The sequence below is a fragment of the Liolophura sinensis genome, chromosome 6 (assembly GCF_032854445.1).
Source record: "Liolophura sinensis isolate JHLJ2023 chromosome 6, CUHK_Ljap_v2, whole genome shotgun sequence".
NCBI classification, from domain to species: domain Eukaryota; kingdom Metazoa; phylum Mollusca; class Polyplacophora; order Chitonida; family Chitonidae; genus Liolophura; species Liolophura sinensis.
In genome coordinates this window covers 457991-479960 of record NC_088300.1, presented here as the reverse complement: position 1 = coordinate 479960, position 21970 = coordinate 457991, and the positions used below count along the sequence as shown (strand labels likewise).

Genomic DNA, 21970 nt, shown 5'->3' with positions numbered 1-21970 from the left:
CCTTTCATAACGCCTACACGGTCCTCCAGTGCTGGCCTCAGCTTAGATACCATGGAGCGCTCTTCATTCGCGGGAGACAAGAATGGTGTCAGCGAGTGGAAACTACAGACAGAAGAAGGCGCACAAGAAAAAGTTCTTACCGGCAGTCAGCAGAACGTTTTGTAACCTGAAATGTATTCTACAAAAAGTTGTTGCTTGTTGTCGTTGATTATTTAGCATTCTTCATAGTATTTTTTCAAAATTTCGTTGTGTTGGTGCAAAACGAGTACGGTAAATCGTGTGTGTGACCGCCATGCGGTGTGGTTTTGTCAGTGTCAGCCTGGTGAGATCTCAGTCACGGCTTGGTAGGCGCAGCTCAGAAGTTTCAGTTTCTTTCAGCCACTGCAGCCGCTTCCGCTAAGCCTGTCATATGAGAAATGGAAATGTCGTTTTCTGTTTGTTGCTTCAAGTTAAAGATAAAATGAAGAACACGCATGATACAAGTATCAGATCATCACTACTTGGCATTCTGGAACATTTACCTGGTACATCATTTCATGGAAGTGTTAACTCATGTCAAAAAATTTCATTTGGTACAGTTGTCTTTAAGCAGATTGGTCCGAAAACAACATTAATCAAAGATCCAAAAATAGTAATAAATAAATGAAAATAAACAAAACAGGAAGGTCTGTCAGCAACCTTCGATTGGTCGTGGGTTTCCCTGAACTGTTTTGAGTTTTCGTCCACCATAATGCTGGCTGCTAGTGTATAAGTGAAATATTCTTGAGTATGGCGTATAACACAAAAGAAATAAATAAAGTAAATTTTTCGACCATAAACAGTACCTCATGTTGAAGTAAAATCTAATTTTGTGGAATCCTCCCTGAATTTCAGGATGGGTATTCATTCACCCATCAACTTGGAAAACGTGTCCATATTGGTCATGTTGTAAATAGGTTTGGTAAAAACTAAATGATTCGTAACTGGTGCCCTGCGGTGGGGATATATAATATACAATCTGAACTACATGTACATGTAGGAAAATTGGTTTGTGAATGTCTGGTGATGAATTTTTGTCTTTTAATTTCGGTATTGATTTAATTTCTGAGCTCATTCCATTTAATGTATCTCTCATACTTATGCATATGTCCATGTTTTGAATCAAAGCTGTAGGTGAGATTTGGGAAAAAATTGAATACCAAGTCTGTATGAAGAGAGCCATAACATCAGGAGAATAATGCAGTCGAAGTACCATGAAAGTCCCGCTCTGGGACATGGTCCATCTAAGGCAGTAAGATGTCTGAAAGGCTTGGCATTTCGTGGAGGGCGGCAGTGTGGTCAGGGGAGAGGAGAGGGTATCCAGTATTATCACCTCTCAAGCAGTAGTATTTGTAAGTACACTACAAACTCACTACACACAAGAAGAAAGTTGAGCAAAACTAGTGCTGCTAGGTATGGCTGATACCTATCTGATTGTAAAACTGATTGCCAGGTCTTGGCCGAGGGGTGGGTTTTCTTTCCAGGACAGGTAGCTCTTCATATCCACCAATCCATTCCTGTGTGGAATGGGGAATATTAAGGTGCTTGGCTATCAGTTGCTAGGTCACATGTACACAAGGTGGGTTCAGTCCCAGTATTGAATGAATGATTATCTAGATTGTCTGATTCTCCTGTTTTCATTATTATTGAGGCCTTGGTGGCCATCAGCTTCCCCCAGGCCCGGTCCGGTTTCCTCCCACCAAAATACTGGCTGCTGTTGTACATGTAAACTATTGAGGACATTCTAAACACCATTATAATAAATAAATCGGTGGCCATTAGACAGTGCTCGATGTAGTCTTTCATGGATTTCACTATGTAGAGACCACATGTTCACATTTGTGACAAAGGTGAGAATTTACATGTACCTGACCTCAAAGTGGTTTACTCTGGGCATTTTTCCATTTACCTTCAACCAGAAAACAGGGGTCTATCACATAACTGAAAAATTCTTGAGAAAGGGAAAACACAACACAACAATAAACAAAAACAAAACATCCTATAGCACATATACATTTTGGTATCATTGTGAAATGAACTACAATTGTAACTGTATATTTTTCAAATCTTTTTATTTGTATAAGTTTCAAGTTTATGTGTTGCCACCTGAACATCCCTGTATAATACTTCAGACTGGCTATGCCACTGAGGAATTGTATTTTATGCATCATATGTGAGTCTGGGATGGTAGCATGCCAGCGCAGTGTGTTGACTCAGGAACCATGGCTGAATGGTTAGCATGCCAGGGTGTTGCATTGACTCAGGATCCATGGCCGAATGGTTAGCATGCCAGCTTGGTGCATTGACTCGGGAACCATGGCCGAATGGTTAGCATGCCAGGGCGGTACATTGACTCAGGATCCATGGCCGAATGGTTAGCATGCCAGCTCGGTGCATTGACTCAGGATCCATGGCTGAATGGTTAGCATGCCAGGGTGGTGCCTTGACTCAGGAACCATGGTTGAATGGTTAGCATGCCAGGGCATTACATTGACTCGGGATCCATGGCCGAATGGTTAGCATGTCAGCGCAGTGCATTGACTCAGGAACCATGGCTGAATGGTTAGCATGCCAGGGCGCTGCATTGACTCAGGATCCATGGCCGAATGGTTAGCATGCCAGCTCGGTGCATTGACTCAGGAACCATGGCTGAATGGTTAGCATGCCAGGGCGCTGCATTGACTCAGGAACCATGGCCGAATGGTTAGCATGCCAGGGTGTTGCATTGACTCAGGAACCATGGCCGAATGGTTACCATGCCAGGGTGTTGCATTGACTCAGGATCCATGGCCGAATTATTAGCATGGCAGCTTGGTGCATTAACTCGGGAACCATGGCCGAATGGTTAGCATGCCATCTCGGTGCATTGACTCAGGAACCATGGCTGAATGGTTAGCATGCCAGCCCGGTGCCTTGACTCAGGATCCATGGCCGAATGGTTAGCATGCCAGGGTGGTGCATTGACTCAGGAACCATGGCTGAATGGTTGGCATGCCAGTGCGGTACATTGACTCAGGAGCCACTCGTTAATGCAGTCGTTGTGAGTTGAAGCCCAGCTCATCCTAGTTTCCTCTCTGGTTGTACGTGTATGTGGAAAGGCCTTCCAGCAACCTGTAGATGGTTGTGGGTTTCCCCCCACAGGCTTTGTCCTGTTTCTGCCACTACACTGCTGGCAACTGGCGTATAAGTGAAACATTCCTTAGTGTTTTGCAATGCACAAATGAAATAAATAAATATATGAGTATGATAAAAAATATACATGTAATCATATGCATTAGAATTTAAGTGTAGATGTGTTTGGGATGTCTTTTAATTGTGATTTCTTGATGAGCAGATGACAGTCCGTGGGATGAGCCCAGAAGATCGTCAGACTACAGCGAGATCTGTCTGGATGATAACATGGATTCAAACCTTTTTGACACAGATTTTGCAGAACGACAAGAGCCGCATGAAGATTTCACAGAATTGGCAGGTGTAAATGGAAATTTCCCAGAAGTGATGGAGAAGTCTGGAGGTGTTCCAGAACTGAGTGAAACCAATGAAGACTTCTCAGAAATGATAAATACAGGTCAAGACTTCCCAAACACGACTGAGACAGGTCAAGACGTCTCAGGACTGAAATGTTTGAATGTGGAATTTCTAGAAATAATGGAGAAAGATGAAAATTTATTGGTTCTGAACAAAATGGATGGTGATTTTGTAGAATGTGATGAGTCCTCTGGAAGTTTTCCAGAAATTACTGGGCCATGTGAAGAACATAAGCATCAGGAAGATGATGGTGACTTCAAAGTAATTAGCGAATGGCCAGCAGAGAAGTCCTCCTGTCTACACAACACCAACTTTGAAACTAACTTCTGCTCAACCCTGAAACTTATTGAAAATCCAAGTTCAGAACTGGAAAGAATTGTCACAGTGAGAAGTAACCCTTGTGTGAAAGCAGCGGAGGAGACGAGCAGAGGATGTCAGCTGTCAGGTGCGAGAACATCAGTGGAAAAACCTGTCTCAAAGAGAACTGTGCAACTATGCAAAGCTGTGAAGAAAGAGAAAAGCAGTGTCCAGGGTAGTTCAGCCTTGGTGTTTGTGAAACAAAGGGGTTCCACAACACAGTCATCCAGACGTAGGTCTGACCGATCTCATGGATGTCGAATGAAGGGTGACAAGAAGTCAAACTCTCACAGAGGCTGTGACATGAATGACACAAAGATGAAATCTCGTGGAGATCAGGTTAGGAAGGATGTGAAGACAAGACCTCATGGAGATCAGGCTAGAGATGACGAGAGCAAGAAATCTCGTGGAGTTCAGGCTACACGTGACAAGACTAAAGACATGTCTTCAGAGAGAACACTTCAGATCTATGTAAATAGTGCTACCATGCAGTTCGTGCCAGTGTGTACCGTGAAGTAATATGATGGCTTAGTATACTGGTGTACAAAATATCAGACTTTTTATAATAAGTCAGATGTGCCTGTATGTTACAACCTGTGTATACAAGATATAAGCTACAAACAATTTTTATTAGCCTGGTGCTTTCTAAGGTTTAGTATAAAGTATTGACAAGCGAAAGAGAATTAATGAATTTATAGTTTGATTTTGCTGAAAACAGTGTTCTCTGTTTAATTCAGGACCCTCGAGCCCGTTTGTCAAAATCCTTGTCCTGGTTACTTCGACATTCTGCAGAAGATTATGGCCTCACCTTGATGTCGGGTAATGTAGTATACATGGGAAAACTGGGAAATACATTCTGCAGAAGATTATGGCCTTCCTTGATGTCGGGTAATGTAGTATACATGGGAAAACTGGGAAATACATTCTGCAGAAGATTATGGCCTCTCCTTGATGTCGGGTAATGTAGTATACATGGGAAAACTGGGAAATACATTCTGCAGAAGATTATGGCCTTCCTTGATGTCGGGTAATGTAGTATACATGGGAAAACTGGGAAATACATTCTGCAGAAGATTATGGCCTTCCTTGATGTCGGGTAATGTAGTATACATGGGAAAACTGGGAAATACATTCTGCAGAAGATTATGGCCTCTCCTTGATGTCGGGTAATGGAGTATGCATGGGAAAACTGGGAAATACATTCTGCAGAAGATTATGGCCTCACCTTGATGTCGGGTAATGTAGTATACATGGGAAAACTGGGAAATACATTCTGCAGAAGATTATGGCCTTCCTTGATGTCGGGTAATGTAGTATACATGGGAAAACTGGGAAATACATTCTGCAGAAGATTATGGCCTCTCCTTGATGTCGGGTAATGGAGTATGCATGGGAAAACTGGGAAATACATTCTGCAGAAGATTATGGCCTTACCTTGTTGTCGGGTAATGTAGTATACATGGGAAATACATTCGGTAGAAGATAATGGCCTCTCCTTGATGTCGGGTAATGGAGTATGCATGGGAAATACATTCGGTAGAAGATAATGGCCTCTCCTTGATGTCGGGTAATGTAGTATATATGGGAAATATGGGAAATACATTCTGCAGAAGATTATGGCCTTACCTTGATGTCGGGTAATGTAGTATACATGGGAAAACTGGGAAATACATTCTGCGGAAGATTATGGCCTTACCTTGATGTCGGGTAATGTAGTATAGATGGGAAATACATTTTGTAGAAGATCATGGCCTCACCTTGATGTCGGGTAATGTAGTATACATGGGAAATCTAGGGTGTCTCAGTAGACACAAGTGTTTTAGTACCACTGTTACGGATAATAATTGATGGGAACCAAATTTTGGTGTTGGGACGACAGTACATGTAGTTGCAGGGAATTTTCCTGTTGTCCATTTATGTAGGACAACAATTGTTGGGAATTTCGTCATTGACCAGTTTTATAGGGTTTTTGCAGCTTTCCAGTTCTGTAGACAAGCAAATTGTGCAGTTCACTTTTGTAGGAAATGAAATTCTGGGCCAGAATTGCAGGGACTTTAGTCGTTGGTAAGTTCTCTACACAATGCAGTAGGGGACAATAGTCCATGGAAATTTTAGAGGTTGGTCATTTCTATATTCTTTAGAAAACCAGATTTTTCTGTAGTGTTTCTGTAAGGAACAGAGTTCTGGCAGTTAAACTGCAAGGTAGTTTATCCTGGTCCATTTTCATATTGAGTTTCAGGCAGTATTTGTGGGGAATTCTGTGGTGCTTTGCAGGGAAGCAAGATCTGGGCAATGAATTGCTGAGAACTTGGCAGCAGGCCAGTTCTGTAGGGAGCCCTTAACTCTTGGGTGGTACATTGCAGACAAATTTTCCTTTGTCCATTTCTTGAAGGAACTCAGTTCTAAGCAGTAACTGCAGGGAAGCTTTCCAGTGTCCAGTTCTGAGAGATACATATAAATGCCCTGCCCTGCCTTGGTGCTGGCCTAGTTTTTTAAGGAACTGATTGAATTCTGAGAGTTAATTTGGTAAGATTGGCATGTGTTAAGACAACTCTCAAATTTTTGGCCATTTACTATGTATTATATTGAACTTTTGAAAATTTTGACAAGACAAATATTGCTTGGTGAAATCATCCCTAGGGGTTTAGAGATAGAATTGCTGGAAAGAAGGCTGTTCTTGAGATTGTTGTCCTGCTTTCAGGCAGGTAATTACATACAGGCTAGTGTACCATACTACACTGTACAGGTACCACACTATGCTGTACAGGCATCACACTAAAATGTACAGGTACCATACTACACAGTACGGGTACCACACTACACTGTACAGGCGCCACACTACACTGTTCAGGCATAACACTACACTGTACAGTGTAGGCACCATACTACACTGTACAGGCACCATACTATGCTGTACAGGCACCATACTACGCTGTACAGGCACCACACTACGCTGTACAGGCATCTCACTAAAATGTACAGGTACCATATTACACTGTACAGGTACCACACTACGCTGTACAGGCATCACTATGCTGTACAGGCATCATACTACGCTGTACAGGTACCATACTACGCTGTACAGGTACCATACTACTCTGTACAGGCACCACACTACAGGTACCACACTACACTGTACAGGTACCACACTACGCTGAACAGGTACCACACTACACTGTACAGGCACCATACTTCACTGTGCAGGTACCACACTACCCTGTACAGGCACCATACTACACTGTACAGGTACCACACCACGCTGTACAGGCATCACACTAAAATGTACGGGTGCAATAGTACACTGTACAGGCACCACACGACGCTGTACAGGTGCAATACTACACTGTACAGGTACCACACTACACTGTACAGGCACCATGCTACACTGTACAGGCATCTCACTAAAATGTACAGCTACCATATTACACTGTACGGGTACCACACTACACTGTACAGGCACCACACTACACTGCACAGGCACCACACTACACTGTACAGGCACCACACTACACTGTACAGGCACCACACTACACTGTACAGGTACCCCACTACACTGTACAGGTACCACACTACACTGTATGGGTACCACACTGCACTGTACGAGTACCATACAGGTGCCACACTACACTGTACGGGTACCATACAGGTACCACACTACACTGTACGGGTACTACACTGTACTGGTACCATACAGGTACCACACTACACTGAACGGGTACCACAGTACACTGTACGGGTACCACACTACACTGAACGGGTACCACACTACACTGTACGGGTACCACACTACACTGCACGGGCACCACACAACACTGTACAGGCATAACACCACACTGTACTGGTACCACACTGTACTGTATGAGTACATCATTCCCATATTTATTTCAGGTATGGCCAGCTAATTTATTAACAATGGGTATCATATACATGTATTAAAGTGAAATGCTATTGAGAATGGCATTAATCAACGTTGAAGTAAAATATATTAACAAAACTGCAGCAGAAAAAAAAATATGTGGAAAGAATGGGTTGGTCTGTGCCAGTCTTATGGTAGCCAGAGTTATTTAATGTTTAAAGGCTGATTTGTTGCGATTAGGTCTGAAGCTTAAAGTTAAGCCTTAGATTCTGAAAAATATGTAAGCCAACATTTGATACAAGTAACGAACTGACAAGTATGTGACTACAGGGGTTAAGACATACAAGTAATGAACTGACAAGTATGTGACTACAGGGGTTAAGACATACAAGTAACGAACTGACAAGTATGTGACTACAAGTAACAAACTGACAAGTATGTGAAAACAGGGGTTAAGACATACAAGTAACGAACTGACAAGTATGTGATTATAGGGGTTAAGACATACAAGTAACGAACTGACAAGTATGTGACTACAGGGGTTAAGACGTACAAGTAACGAACTGACAAATATGTGAATACAAGGGTTAAGACATACAAGTAACAAACTGACAAGTATGTGAAAACAGGGGTTAAGACATACAAGTAACGAACTGACAAGTATGTGATTATAGGGGTTAGGACATACAAGTAACGAACTGACAAGTATGTGAATACAAGGGTTAAGACATCCAAGTAACGAACTGACAAGTATGTGATTAAAAGAGTTAAGACATACAAGTAACGAACTGACAAGTATGTGACTACAGGGGTTAAGACATACAAGTAACAAACTGACAAGTATGTGAATACAAGGGTTAAGACATACAAGTAACAAACTGACAAGTATGTGAATACAGGGGTTAAGACATACAAGTAACGAACTGGCAAGTATGTGACTACAGGGGTTAAGACATACAAGTAACGAACTGGCAAGTATGTGACTACAGGGGTTAAGACATACAAGTAACGAACTGACAAGTATGTGACTACAGGGGTTAAGACGTACAAGTAACGAACTGACAAATATGTGAATACAAGGGTTAAGACATACAAGTAACAAACTGACAAGTATGTGAAAACGGGTTAAGACATACAAGTAACGAACTGACAAGTATGTGATTATAGGGGTTAGGACATACAAGTAATGAACTGACAAGTATGTGAATCCAAGGGTTAAGACATCCAAGTAACGAACTGACAAGTATGTGATTAAAAGAGTTAAGACATACAAGTAACGAACTGACAAGTATGTGACTACAGGGGTTAAGACATACAAGTAACGAACTGACAAGTATGTGACTACAGGGATTAAGACATACAAGTAACGGACTGACAAGTATGTGAATACAAGGGTTAAGACATACAAGTAACAAACTGACAAGTATGTGACTACAGGGGTTAAGACATACAAGTAACGAACTGACAAGTATGTGACTACAGGGGTTAGGACATACAAGTGACGAACTGGCAAGTATGTGACTATAGGGGTTAAGACATACAAGTAACGAACTGACAAGTATGTGACTACAGGGGTTAAGACATACAAGTAACGAACTGACAAGTATGTGAATACAAGGGTTAAGACATACAAGTAACAAACTGACAAGTATGTGACTACAGGGGTTAAGACATACAAGTAACGAACTGACAAGTATGTGACTACAGGGGTTAAGACATACAAGTGACGAACTGGCAAGTATGTGACTATAGGGGTTAAGACATACAAGTAACGAACTGACAAGTATGTGACTACAGGGTTTAAGACATACAAGGAATGAATTGGCAAGTATGTGACTATAGGGGTTGAGACATACAAGTAATGAACTGACAAGTATGTGACTATAGGGAATGAACACTAGAACAGGGGCCAATTCTGAAAAGAACATGACTGATGTAAAATTTAAAGCCTTATAGGGCTTTATGGTTTCTGTATCGGAAGTGGAAATCTTGACACATTCAGTCAATTTTAAGTTCAAGTTCCTCAAGGGAACCTGTGAAATCAAGTTTCAAATTTTGACTTGAATCAGAAGTGGCTGTGTGAAATCGGGTCCTGTCGCTGTATAAAACCCCTCTCCTCCGCTCCCTTCCCCAGGTGGCTTTCTCCCTGTGGAAGATGTACTGAGAGTACCAGCGTTTCAGGGATACAGTATCTCGGACATTAAGGATGTGGTCATCAATGATGACAAGAAACGGTTTCGTCTGGTGCTGGACCATGGCAGCTGGAAGATAAAGGCCAACAGTGGACACACCATCAGTGTAGGTTGACTATGCTTTATTATTTTCCAGTCTGACCAGTTCTAATTTTAAGCAGGATAAGAGTCATACAGCATCACACAGACATACAGCAGTCATACAGCATCACACACAGACATACAGCAGTCATACAGCAGAGTCATACAGCATCACACACAGACATACAACAGTCATACAGCATCACACACAGACATACAGCAGTCATACAGCAGTCACACAGCATCACACAAACATACAGCAGTCATACAGCATCACACACAGACATACAGCAGTCATACAGCATCACACACAGACATACAGCAGAGTCATACAGCAGTCACACAGACATACAACAGTCATACAGCATCACACAGACATACAGCAGAGTCACACAGCATCACACAGACATACAGCAGTCATACAGCATCACACACAGACATACAGCAGTCATACAGTAGAGTCATACAGCATCACACACAGACATACAGCAGAGTCATACACTCACAGACATAAAGCAGTATATGGCATTCTTTTTTAAAGAAGAATTACAAACCAAATACAAATGTTTGTGGTAATTTGCAAAAATTTGTCTAGGTCATTTGAGATAACAACCCAGAATATTTCCTTGTTGTTCTGTGTTGGTATTGTTTTAGATATCGGGTGTGTCTGGCGTCTCCTCTGGATCACATGGCTCTGGAAGGTTGCGGAGAAGGCGGCCTTTCAGACGGGTGAATATCTGTAGCTCTGTATCAGAACAGAAGGCAGTTGAACTTGGATTGGTACTACTATAAGCTCTGCAGGAAAACCAGGGTGATCATTGTGACCTTCACCTTGTACACTGGCTTTGCCGAAGTCAATATTGGATGTGCCTGTTCAGCTTGCAGATTTCATTTCTCCTAAACGTGGATTAATGTATTAAATGACCTAAATATTTGTCCCTGGCCAAGTTGCTCATTTTGCTGATTCTGAGTGTTCCATTGATGTTAGTAAGGTGTTTTTTCTTTGGAATATAGGAGGATAGCCTATTGAATAAAGTTTCAGCATCAAAACTAATATTTTATATTTTTTTTTCTTCTGAAAATGCATTTTTGGGGGGGAAATCTTTAGTCATGTACATGCTCTAATTTATGTTGCGTAGGACCGCTTAGTCACCTTGTCACGTTTCCTGGCAAAGATTCTGCGTCACACGGCTGTCAGTAATGGTCTAAATGTGATGAAAGGTATGTGAACTTAACCATTTGATCATTTCATTGGAGTGTATTATTATGCAACATTACTTACATGTGTATAACGGCTGTCAGATAAACATGTCCGTCAGTTCTAAGGGAAATTATCACATCCCAACATGTACGGCATCCTTTTCTCACCACACTTTCCTGTAAACCTATCAATGTTTTTTTCTGACTGACTTCACTTCTATGACGGCAACCATCATTATGGTGGGTGGAAACCGGGCAGAGCCCGGCGGAAACCCCCGACCATCCGCAGGTTATATCTGGTGTTGTCATTTAGTCTTTAATAATACATAGCAGTGAATGAGGCTTTGTTCTTCCCACATAAATCAGGGTTCGCGCGGGAATTTTATTTTGGTAATTCAAGGACTGGAAAGTGCTTTATGTGGAGGCCCTTGAAAGTACTTGATTTTGTTTGTGTCACGTGAAGAAAGTTATTCGGTGGTAAGAATCTATGAATCAACTGACAACGGGCATGCAACTAAAGCGGCCGCCAGTGATATGTACATGGTTATAGTTTTGCACCACTACAGACTTCCTTTTCTCTGCCAGAGGGCGCTAAGATCGCCATTTTTTGGTTTGGTGGTAAGAACTTATGCTGTAGTCATTGAGAATAATTTGGTGCGTTGAAAAAAAGCATTAGAGATGCCAGGCAACTGTTATTTTAGGGGTGAATGGCTGCAGTTGTGCGCGAGGCCAGCATTGTCAGTCGGGCGTACTGCCGAAGTATAGATGTCTCCGGTACGGGCAAGTCCGCTGTGGACTACTCGTGATTGACGGTGGTGCTGTTTACAAACACGTGCGCTGTGCAGAAATATTTTATGCTGCACTTTTTATCCTGAGGGACAGTGGAAAATTGATAAGAATCAATGATGGGTTGTCTGATTATCAGTGATGTCTACACCGGCTGAAGGTTATGGCACCAACACAAGGCTGCCTACCGGTCGAATGCCACGGCATAGCTGTACCAAGCTTATGAAATGACCTAAAACAGTATTCAATCTTGTGACTGTCGTTTGAGGTACTTGAATTTGTATTTTAAACTTAAAAGTACTTCAAAAGTCCTTGAATTTTTTGGGCCGTCAGGGATGCGAACAGTATTATCGTTTTACCCTGATAAAACACAGTGATCTAGTTAGATTAGCTTCATAATACACCAGTAGAGTCAATTTCCTGTTTGTGCTCAAAATTGTCATGCAAAAGATAAATGTAATCATTTGTGTGAGGAGTGTCTTTTTTTGAGGTGTGTTTTTCTCTTGTTGCAGGAGGGTTTTTGTATGTGGATGACTTGTTAAAGTTAAGCTACCTAAGACATTACAGATTTGAAGATGTGAAGAAGGTTGTAGATAATGATGAGAAAACCCGGTTCACCTTGAGTCCTGATGAGGAGAATTTGATGTGGAAGATCAGAGCTAACAGAGGTCACACTCTGTCTTTTGAACTGGTGAGGCTGTTTAACTATAAGGACTGTCTGTCATGTGTGCTGTTGACGGAGACTGAGTTAACAGAGGTCACACTCTGTCTTTTGAACTGGTGAGGCTGTTTGAGTATAACGACTGTCTGTCATGTGTGCTGTGGACACAGACTGAGCTAACAGAGGTCACACTGTGTCTTTTGAGCTGGTGAGGCTGTTTAACTATAAGGGCCGTCTGTCATGTGTGCTGTGGACACAGACTGAGCTAACAGAGGTCACACTGTGTCTTTTGAACTGGTGAGGCTGTTTGACTATAAGGGCCGTCTGTCATGTGTGCTGTGGACACAGACTGAGCTAACAGAGGTCACACTGTGTCTTTTGAACTGGTGAGGCTGTTTGAGTATAACGACTGTCTGTCATGTGTGCTGTGGACACAGACTGAGCTAACAGAGGTCACACTGTGTCTTTTGAGCTGGTTAGGTTGTTTAACTATAAGGACTGTCTGTCATGTGTGCTGTTGACACAGATTGAGTTAACAGAGGTCACACTCTGTCTTTTGAACTGGTGAGACTGTTTGACTATAAGGACTGTCTGTCATGTGTGCTGTTGACTGAGACTGAGTTAACAGAGGTCACACTGTGTCTTTTGAACTGGTGAGGCTGTTTGAGTATAACGACTGTCTGTCATGTGTGCTGTGGACACAGACTGAGCTAACAGAGGTCACACTGTGTCTTTTGATCTGGTGAGGCTGTTTGAGTATAACGACTGTCTGTCATGTGTGCTGTGGACACAGACTGAGCTAACAGAGGTCACACTGTGTCTTTTGAACTGGTGAGGTTGTTTAACTATAAGGACTGTCTGTCATGTGTGCTGTTGACACAGACTGAGTTAACAGAGGTCACACTCTGTCTTTTGAACTGGTGAGGCTGTTTGAGTATAACGACTGTCTGTCATGTGTGCTGTGGACACAGACTGAGCTAACAGAGGTCACACTGTGTCTTTTGAACTGGTGAGGTTGTTTAACTATAAGGACTGTCTGTCATGTGTGCTGTGGACACAGACTGAGTTAACAGAGGTCACACTCTGTCTTTTGAACTGGTGAGGCTGTTTGAGTATAACGACTGTCTGTCATGTGTGCTGTGGACACAGACTGAGCTAACAGAGGTCACACTGTGTCTTTTGAGCTGGTGAGGCTGTTTGACTATAAGCGCTGTCTGTCATGTGTGCTGTGGACACAGACTGAGCTAACAGAGGTCACACTGTGTCTTTTGAGCTGGTGAGGCTGTTTGACTATAAGCGCTGTCTGTCATGTGTGCTGTGGACACAGACTGAGCTAACAGAGGTCACACTGTGTCTTTTGAACTGGTGAGGCTGTTTGAGTATAACGACTGTCTGTCATGTGTGCTGTGGACACAGACTGAGCTAACAGAGGTCACACTGTGTCTTTTGAACTGGTGAGGTTGTTTAACTATAAGGACTGTCTGTCATGTGTGCTGTTGACTCAGACTGAGTTAACAGAGGTCACACTGTGTCTTTTGAACTGGTGAGGCTGTTTGAGTATAACGACTGTCTGTCATGTGTGCTGTGGACACAGACATTCCAGGTCATTGTTTACTCCGAGTATAATGCCTAATGTGAATTGGAGTCAAACCAGCAAAAAACAAAAAAAACAACAACAACAATGATACAAAACTTTAAATGATAATTACGTTGTATTAAACTATTATTTTAATGGCCGTTCGTAGTGACAACCATCACAGCATTAGTTTTTATGGTTATGACTATTACTATTACACAGTTTACAGCTGTTATCCATGTAGACCTACATCCTGTGTGAATAGCCAGCTACATGTTGTAGCATAGTTACTCCCTCCACTACAGACCATTCCAGTCTCTCAATCCCATACTCTGCTGAAAGACACATGGTTTTCTGACATGTGTTAGCCAAAGAGAAAAATACCGTGACAAATGAGTACAAATTTTCATTGATCAAAGTGGAGGTATGTGTTCAGTAATACTTACACGACTTACATAGAGGCAGGATGTTCACAATCCAGTTTTGCATTTCCAATGAAATGTAATGGGTGAAGAATTTCACTGTGTGGTCACACCATGATTTGAATTGTGGCCTCAGCGCTTTAACAACTGAGCTAAAGGGAAATTCCCAATAGCCACTGCTCGTATAAGCACTGGAAAGCGGCACCCATTACAGAAATACTAAAATGCATGTATTTTCGGGAGGCCTCACCTTTGTACTGCCTTGTTCCATTTCAGGAATCTCCAGCCTGTGTGCGGAGGACAAAAATACCAGTGCCCAAATCTAGGCCGAGCACTAGGCTGACAGAGCTAGAGGTTGAGACTAAGGCCCTTCTTCCTGAAGTAAACTATGACCAGAATTCTGAAGAAAATAAACCCATGAATATGCATGTGCAAAATGACTGGGAGATGTCAGAGGTGAGGAGAATTGGTGGGGCCTTAATTTGTGATGTCCTATTGAAGCACCCCGTGCACCACAAGCACCTGCTAGTAACAAAGAAAAGGGGAATTTCCCTGGATCACTTTGTAGTAAATGATAATCTGATTAATCACGCATTAAAACAAATTTATTCACCTGAGTTAACAATGGTCTAATCTTCATGGAGTCTCAGAACCTTCAGTGATGATGCCCTTCTGACCATCTGCACTGTCTAACACTTGAAATGGAAATCCACTTGTCTTGCACCAGTGTTATATGCATACATGTATCAATACCTGTACATAAAACATGGGTCAGTCACTGTCAAATTCAGGGGTTTACCGCGGATGCTCTGGTTTCCTCCGCTCACAAAAACTGACTGAAATCATACAAGGGAAAATTTCTAAATGTGGAGTTAAATGTTAACCAGGTTTACAACTAACAAGTTTCGTGTTTGGTTGTTTGGTATAAATGTAACCTACCTTTATTACTGTAATTCTGTAAATATTCAAGCATATACTGAAGGCTTATTCTTTGTAAACTTAAAATTATACTTTTTGTGAGCTTTGAAATCGGCTAATGTAGTTTTGTCTCCAAAATCAAATTCCAAATGTGCATAAATTGCATGGAAAGTTGCTCTTTTCGAGCTCTTTTCTGTGTATCAGAATCATGTTCAGTCTCTGGAGTACAAATGCTCTAATGGCTGTTGGACCTGTGGATGCACCGAGTTTACATTCAGTGTTGACAGGAAATTTGTCGAGCTGGGGAATTTTAATGAAGCTTTTGTTGGAATGTCAATAAATTACAAGAGAAAAGGAAGACTTCGTATTTGGGTTTTCTTCCATCCATTGACAGCTTTCTCCTAACATGGTGTTCGGGTTATGAACTTGAATGCAATGGCAGAATCTAAGAGATTTGGTTAACAAATGTATGCCTTATTTATGGCAGGAAGTGTCAGTGGTTGTTGAACAGACTCAGGTAACAGAATGTAAATATGAGAAGAAAAGGGAGTTGATGGAGATGAAGGAGGCCAAGACAGGATTGGCCCAGAAAACGGAATTTGAGTTCCCTATGGATACAGATCATGATGAGAAACTTGGTGATTCATGGAAGGTGAAAGATTGCTACATGATAGAGCGGGACTCAGTGGTAATGTAGTTTGATAATTAACTTTATTCACCTGAGGAAAAATGCTGTATCCTTTAGGAGGAAGATTGTGTATCTGATAAACCTTTAAAACATCATTATTTCAAAGCAGGAATGCAATCATTTCAGCCAGGTGTGGAAACATTCATTCTTTCAGTTCACCTGGAGAGCAAGGCGATCTGGGTATCTGGACACAGGATGGTGATTTCTTCCACTCAAAAACCTGCTTATCAGTTCACCTGGAGAGCAAGGCGGTGTGGATGTCTGGACACAGTTTGGTTTCTTCCAGCATTTTGAGTACAGCATTAATCAAAGTCATATTAAGTATTTTTTCAAGGGCACAGAAATTTTCCAACTTCCTTTTAGTAAAACTCCACCTCATCTGGCACATCCTGATAGTTTATTTATTCTTTATAAATCTGATGTTTTCTATCAAGTGTGAATGGTGTGTGCTCTGTCCAGTTGCTTGAAGTGTGTTTTTGGGAAACAGTTTTTCAGCCAATCAACCCAGTGGTTACATGCATGTATATGTTGTTTTTTCAGAGCTGTAAATGTGGCAGTGATTGGTCTCTTGATCTTCTGTCCAATGATCTGCTGTCAGGGGAGGTCACCATGACAACAGGTACTCAGGCACATTCATATTGTAATGTAAAATTGGGAAACAAAACCAGATTCTGATGAGTTCGATGAATGAAATGACTCAACGCCATTGTCTGGTACATGTATCGTTTATTTTTTTGTGCTTCAGGATTGCAAGATGTTCAACCAAAGATGAAACCAGAAAAACAGGATGCCAGCATAAAGTAAGATTTAAGATTCTCCTTGATAGTTAACACAGAAAAACATAAAAGTGTTGATGAATAGATTCATTTGTACGTACATCATTGTGTGTACATGTAACTTTGCGAAGTGTTTGCGATATGATTTAGTGAATTTAGATACTATGTTCATTTCAATATAATTTCAGTCTCATTACATCAGTGTTTCCCTGTAGCAGAGGGTCCACAGTCACAGTATGCTGACGGAGGGTTGCCGGACACAGTATGCTGACGCGGTCCCCAGTCACAGTATGCTGACAGGGTCCCCAGTCACAGTATGCTGACAGGGGTGTCCCCAGTCAAAGTATGCTGATGGGGTCCCCAGTCACAGTATGCTGACAGGGGGTCCCCAGCCACAGTATGCTGACGGGGTCCCCAGCCACAGTATGCTGATGGGTTCCCCAGATACAGTTTGCTGACAGGGGTACCCAGTCACAGTATACTGATGGGGTCTCGAGGCACAGTATGCTGACAGAGGATCTCCAGCCACAGTACGCTGACAGAGGCTCCCCAGTCACAGTTTGCTGACAGAGGATCTCTAGCTACAGTATGCTGACAGAGGGCTATAACCATCACTTGCCCTGTCCTGTAATTACTGAGTCTTTGGTTGAACCTGATATGACCTTGAACTCTGTGTGCCTCAGACAATGGAAGACGCTCTTTCTCTTGTCACTATAGTTTGCTGACATGGACTTGCTTGTACTTCACTAAATAATTTTCCTGATAATAATGTTTTAGGGTGGAATACGAGGAACATTCGTTGCCTGAAGAGCAGGTAACCAAGGGACCCATGACTTCTAAATATGTACAGAAAACCATCTATAAAAGTGTCAAGTATAGCCGAATGGACAGAGAGAGTCTGAAGACCACAGTTATCAAGGTCCAACAGAACGAGATGTCTCAAGGAAAGGTACAGAAAGATCACAATTAGTGAGTTAGAACCCAGTCAATAAGATGAAGAAAGATCCTAATTAGTGAATTAGAGATCAGTCAACAAGACAAAGACGGTACAAAACAAGATTAAGAAAGATCCTAATTAGTGAGTTAAAAACCAATCAATAAGATGAAGAAAGATCCTAATTAGTGAATTAGAGATCAGTCAACAAGACAAAGACGGTACAAAACAAGATTAAGAAAGATCCTAATTAGTGAGTTAAAAACCAATCAATAAGATGAAGAAAGATCCTAATTAGTGAATTAGAAACCAAGGGAAATGTCATGTAGTGCTGTTATGTGCCCAGGTTGAACTGTTAACATGAGTGGAAGAGCTTCCTCCAACACGGTCCGTTGTTGAACTTTGAATATGGAGTCTGCTGTGAACAATGTTGCCCAAGAAAATCAGTCATCCAAATCTCAGAGTTTTCAAATAAACCTTCCTAAGTACATGTATGTATGGAATTTGCTAAACGTTTTACACAGATGGACAACATGGTGCAGACCTTCTTTTATACACTGATCCAGGCTTCTATTTTTCAGCTGGCTTAGGTAGAAGACCATCGCCATTGCTGCAATTAAATGGTTACCACACTTGAGGGCTAGTCATCTGTGTGTTACCACACTAGTCGGCTAGTCATCTGTGTGTTACCACACTAGTCAGCTAATCATCTGTGTGTTACTGCACTTGTGGACTAGTCATCTGTGTGTTGCTGCACTTGTGGGGTAGTCATCTGTGTGTTACCACACTTGTGGACTAGTCATCTGTGTGTTACCACACTTGTCAGCTAGTCATCTGTGTGTTACTGCACTTGTGGGGTAGTCATCTGTGTGTTAGCACACTTGTGGGCTAGTCATCTGTGTGTTACCACACTTGTGGACTAGTCATCTGTGTGTTACTGCACTTGTGGACTAGTCATCTGTGTGTTACCACACTTGTGGGGTAGTCATCTGTGTGTTACTGCACTTGAGGGCTAGTCATCTGTGTGTTACCACACTAGTCAGCTAGTCATCTGTGTGTTACTGCACTTGTGGACTAGTCATCTGTGTGTTACCACACTTGTGGGCTAGTCGTTCGTGTGTTACCTTACTTGTGGGCTAGTCATCTGTGTGTTGCCACACTTGTGGGGTAGTCATCTGTGTGTTAACACACTTGTGGGCTAGTCATCTGTGTGTTACCACACTTGTCAGCTAGTCATCTGTGTGTTGCTGCACTTGAGGGCTAGTCATCTGTGTGTTACCACACTAGTCAGCTAGTCATCTGTGTGTTACTGCACTTGTGGACTAGTCATCTGTGTGTTAGCACACTTGTGGGCTAGTCGTTTGTGTGTTACCTCACTTGTGGGCTAGTCATCTGTGTGTTGCCACACTTGTGGGGTAGTCATCTGTGTGTTAGCACACTTGTGGGCTAGTCATCTGTGTGTTACTGCACTTGTGGACTAGTCATCTGTGTGTTACCACACTAGTCAGCTAATCATCTGTGTGTTCGCACACTTGTGGACTAGTCATCTGTGTTAGCACTCTCATGGGCTAGTCATCTGTGTGTTACCTCACTTGTGGGCTAGTCATCTGTGTGTTGCCACTCTTGTGGGGTAGTCATCTGTGTGTTAGCACACTTGTGGGCTAGTCATCTGTGTGTTACCTCACTTGTGGGCTAGTCATCTGTGTGTTAGCACACTTGTGGGCTAGTCATCTGTGTGTTACCTCACTTATGGGCTAGTCATCTGTGTGTTGCCACACTTGTGGGCTAGTCATCTGTGTGTTAGCACACTTGTGGGCTAGTCATCTGTGTGTTACCTCACTTGTGGGATAGTCGTCTGTGTGTTAGCACACTTGTGGGCTAGTCGTTTGTGTGTTACCTCACTTGTGGGCTAGTCATCTGTGTGTTAGCAGACTGGTGGGCTAGTCATCTGTGTGTTTCCACACTTATGGGCTAGTCATCTGTGTGTTACGACACTTGTGAGCTAGTCATCTGATTGTTACCACACTAGTGGCCTAGTCATCTGTGTGTTATGACAGTAGTCGTGTGTGATATTCAGAAGTTTTGACGGCAAATACATGTAATTTTATCATTGGAGTACTTAAGGTAACTTGTTAGAAACTTAGTTTTCTCAGCTTCCTCCTTTTATTCAGGTTGCATTGTGGCATGCTTTGTTTTTTTCAGATAAAACTAAAAAGAAAGTTTTATTTTTCAATCCATGCACTTGTGTAGTAAAAAAAATCCACATCAGTAATGTTGTTAAACCATATGCATCAATGTGACCTGATCATTCTTAGCTCTTGGTGTACATGTAGTTGTGTTTAACTATGTATATAATATGTGACATGGTCATTCTTAACGCGTGGTGTACACGTAGTTGTGTTTAACCATATATGTATATGACATGATCATTCTTAACTTGTGATGTACACGTAGTTGTGTTTAACCCTATATGTATATGGCATGATCATTCTTAACCCGTGGTGTACACGTAGTTATGTTTAACTATGTATATGTGTAACACGGTCATTCTTAACTCATGCTGTATGCGTAGTTGTGTTTAACCCTATATGTATATGACATGATCATTTTTAACCCGTGGTGTACACGTAGTTGGTGTTTAACCATATATGTATATGGCATGATCATTTTTAACCCGTGGTGTACACGTAGTTATGTTTAACTATGTATATGTGTGACATGGTCATTCTTAACTCATGCTGTACGCGTAGTTGTGTTTAACCATATATGTATATGACATGATCATTCTTAACTCATGCTGTACACGTAGTTGTTTAACCATATATGTATATGACATGATCATTCTTAACTCATGCTGTACACGTAGTTGTGTTTAACCATATATGTATATGACATGATCATTCTTAACTCGTGGTGTACACGTAGTTGTGTTTAACCATATATGTATATGACATGATCATTCTTAACTCATGCTGTACGCATAGTTGTGTTTAACCATATATGTATATGACATGATCATTCTTAACTCATGGTGTACACGTAGTTGTGTTTAACTGTATATGTGTGATATGATCATTCTTAACTCATGCTGTACACGTAGTTGTGTTTAACTGTGTATATGTGTGACATGGTCATTCTTAACTCATGGTGTACACGTAGTTGTGTTTAACTGTGTATATGTGTGACATGGTCATTCTTAACTCATGGTGTACACGTACTGTAGTTTTGTTTAACTACATATATATGTGACATTATCATTCTTTGCTTGTTGTGTACATGTAACTGTGTTTGGCTATCTGTATTTGTGACATGATCATTCTTAACTCGTGATGTAGATGTACTATACCACAACTATTTTGGTTAAATCTGTATACGTTTTTTGGGCCTTACTTTGTTTACTTTTCCTTGTTAAGCCCATTAGCTTGATTTTATGTTTGTGGCACAGAAGTTCATAATACTGTGAGGTTAGTGCATTGTCATTGTTAGTGCATTTCTGTGCAATTGCATTCCCAGCGTTAGTGAATTCCTAGCATTAGTGCCTTCCAAGAGTAAGTGCATTTCCAGTATTAGTGCATTCCTAGCATTAGTGCCTTCCAAGAGTAAGTGCATTTCCAGTATTAGTGCATTCCTAGCATTAGTGCCTTCCAAGAGTAAGTGCATTCCCATTGTGAGTGCATTCCTAGCTTTAGTGCATTCCCACCGTGAGTGCATTCCTAGCTTTGTTGCATTCCAGAATTAGTGCATTCCCAGTGTTAATGCGTTCCCAGCATTACTACATTCCTAGTGTTCTATTTATTAAGGTAAGGCAGATGTTTCTACAAATATTTATGTGTCAAAACATTTTATTTGGTATGACTTAATTCATGGTTTTGTTTATTCTGGGACAGTTTGTGCTAGAGGTTTATTTTACAAAAAAAGATTACGGAGTTTGAAGGATCTTAATTGTGTTTTATGTAGAAAAGAGTATTTCGAGTTAT

The 21970-nt window shown here is 41.6% G+C and overlaps 1 protein-coding gene across 2 annotated transcripts; it reads left to right on the top strand.

Moving 5' to 3' along the window:
- Positions 1-86: 86 nt before the first annotated feature.
- LOC135468340 (uncharacterized) lies at positions 87-18646 on the top strand. 2 transcript variants are annotated; one of them, XM_064746539.1, is made up of 13 exons: positions 87-1370; positions 3353-4374; positions 4641-4722; positions 9894-10057; positions 10687-10761; positions 11172-11253; positions 12531-12709; positions 14954-15133; positions 16083-16283; positions 16824-16902; positions 17029-17083; positions 17837-18008; positions 18340-18646. In XM_064746539.1, exons 1-13 carry the CDS (start codon positions 1217-1219, stop codon positions 18355-18357), a joined length of 2463 nt encoding a protein of 820 aa, XP_064602609.1. In that variant the 5' UTR covers positions 87-1216; the 3' UTR covers positions 18358-18646. The 2 variants fall into 2 exon arrangements, with proteins under 2 accessions (XP_064602609.1, XP_064602608.1); XM_064746538.1 differs by having other exon boundaries at positions 17837-18646.
- The last annotated feature ends 3324 nt before the right edge of the window (positions 18647-21970 follow it).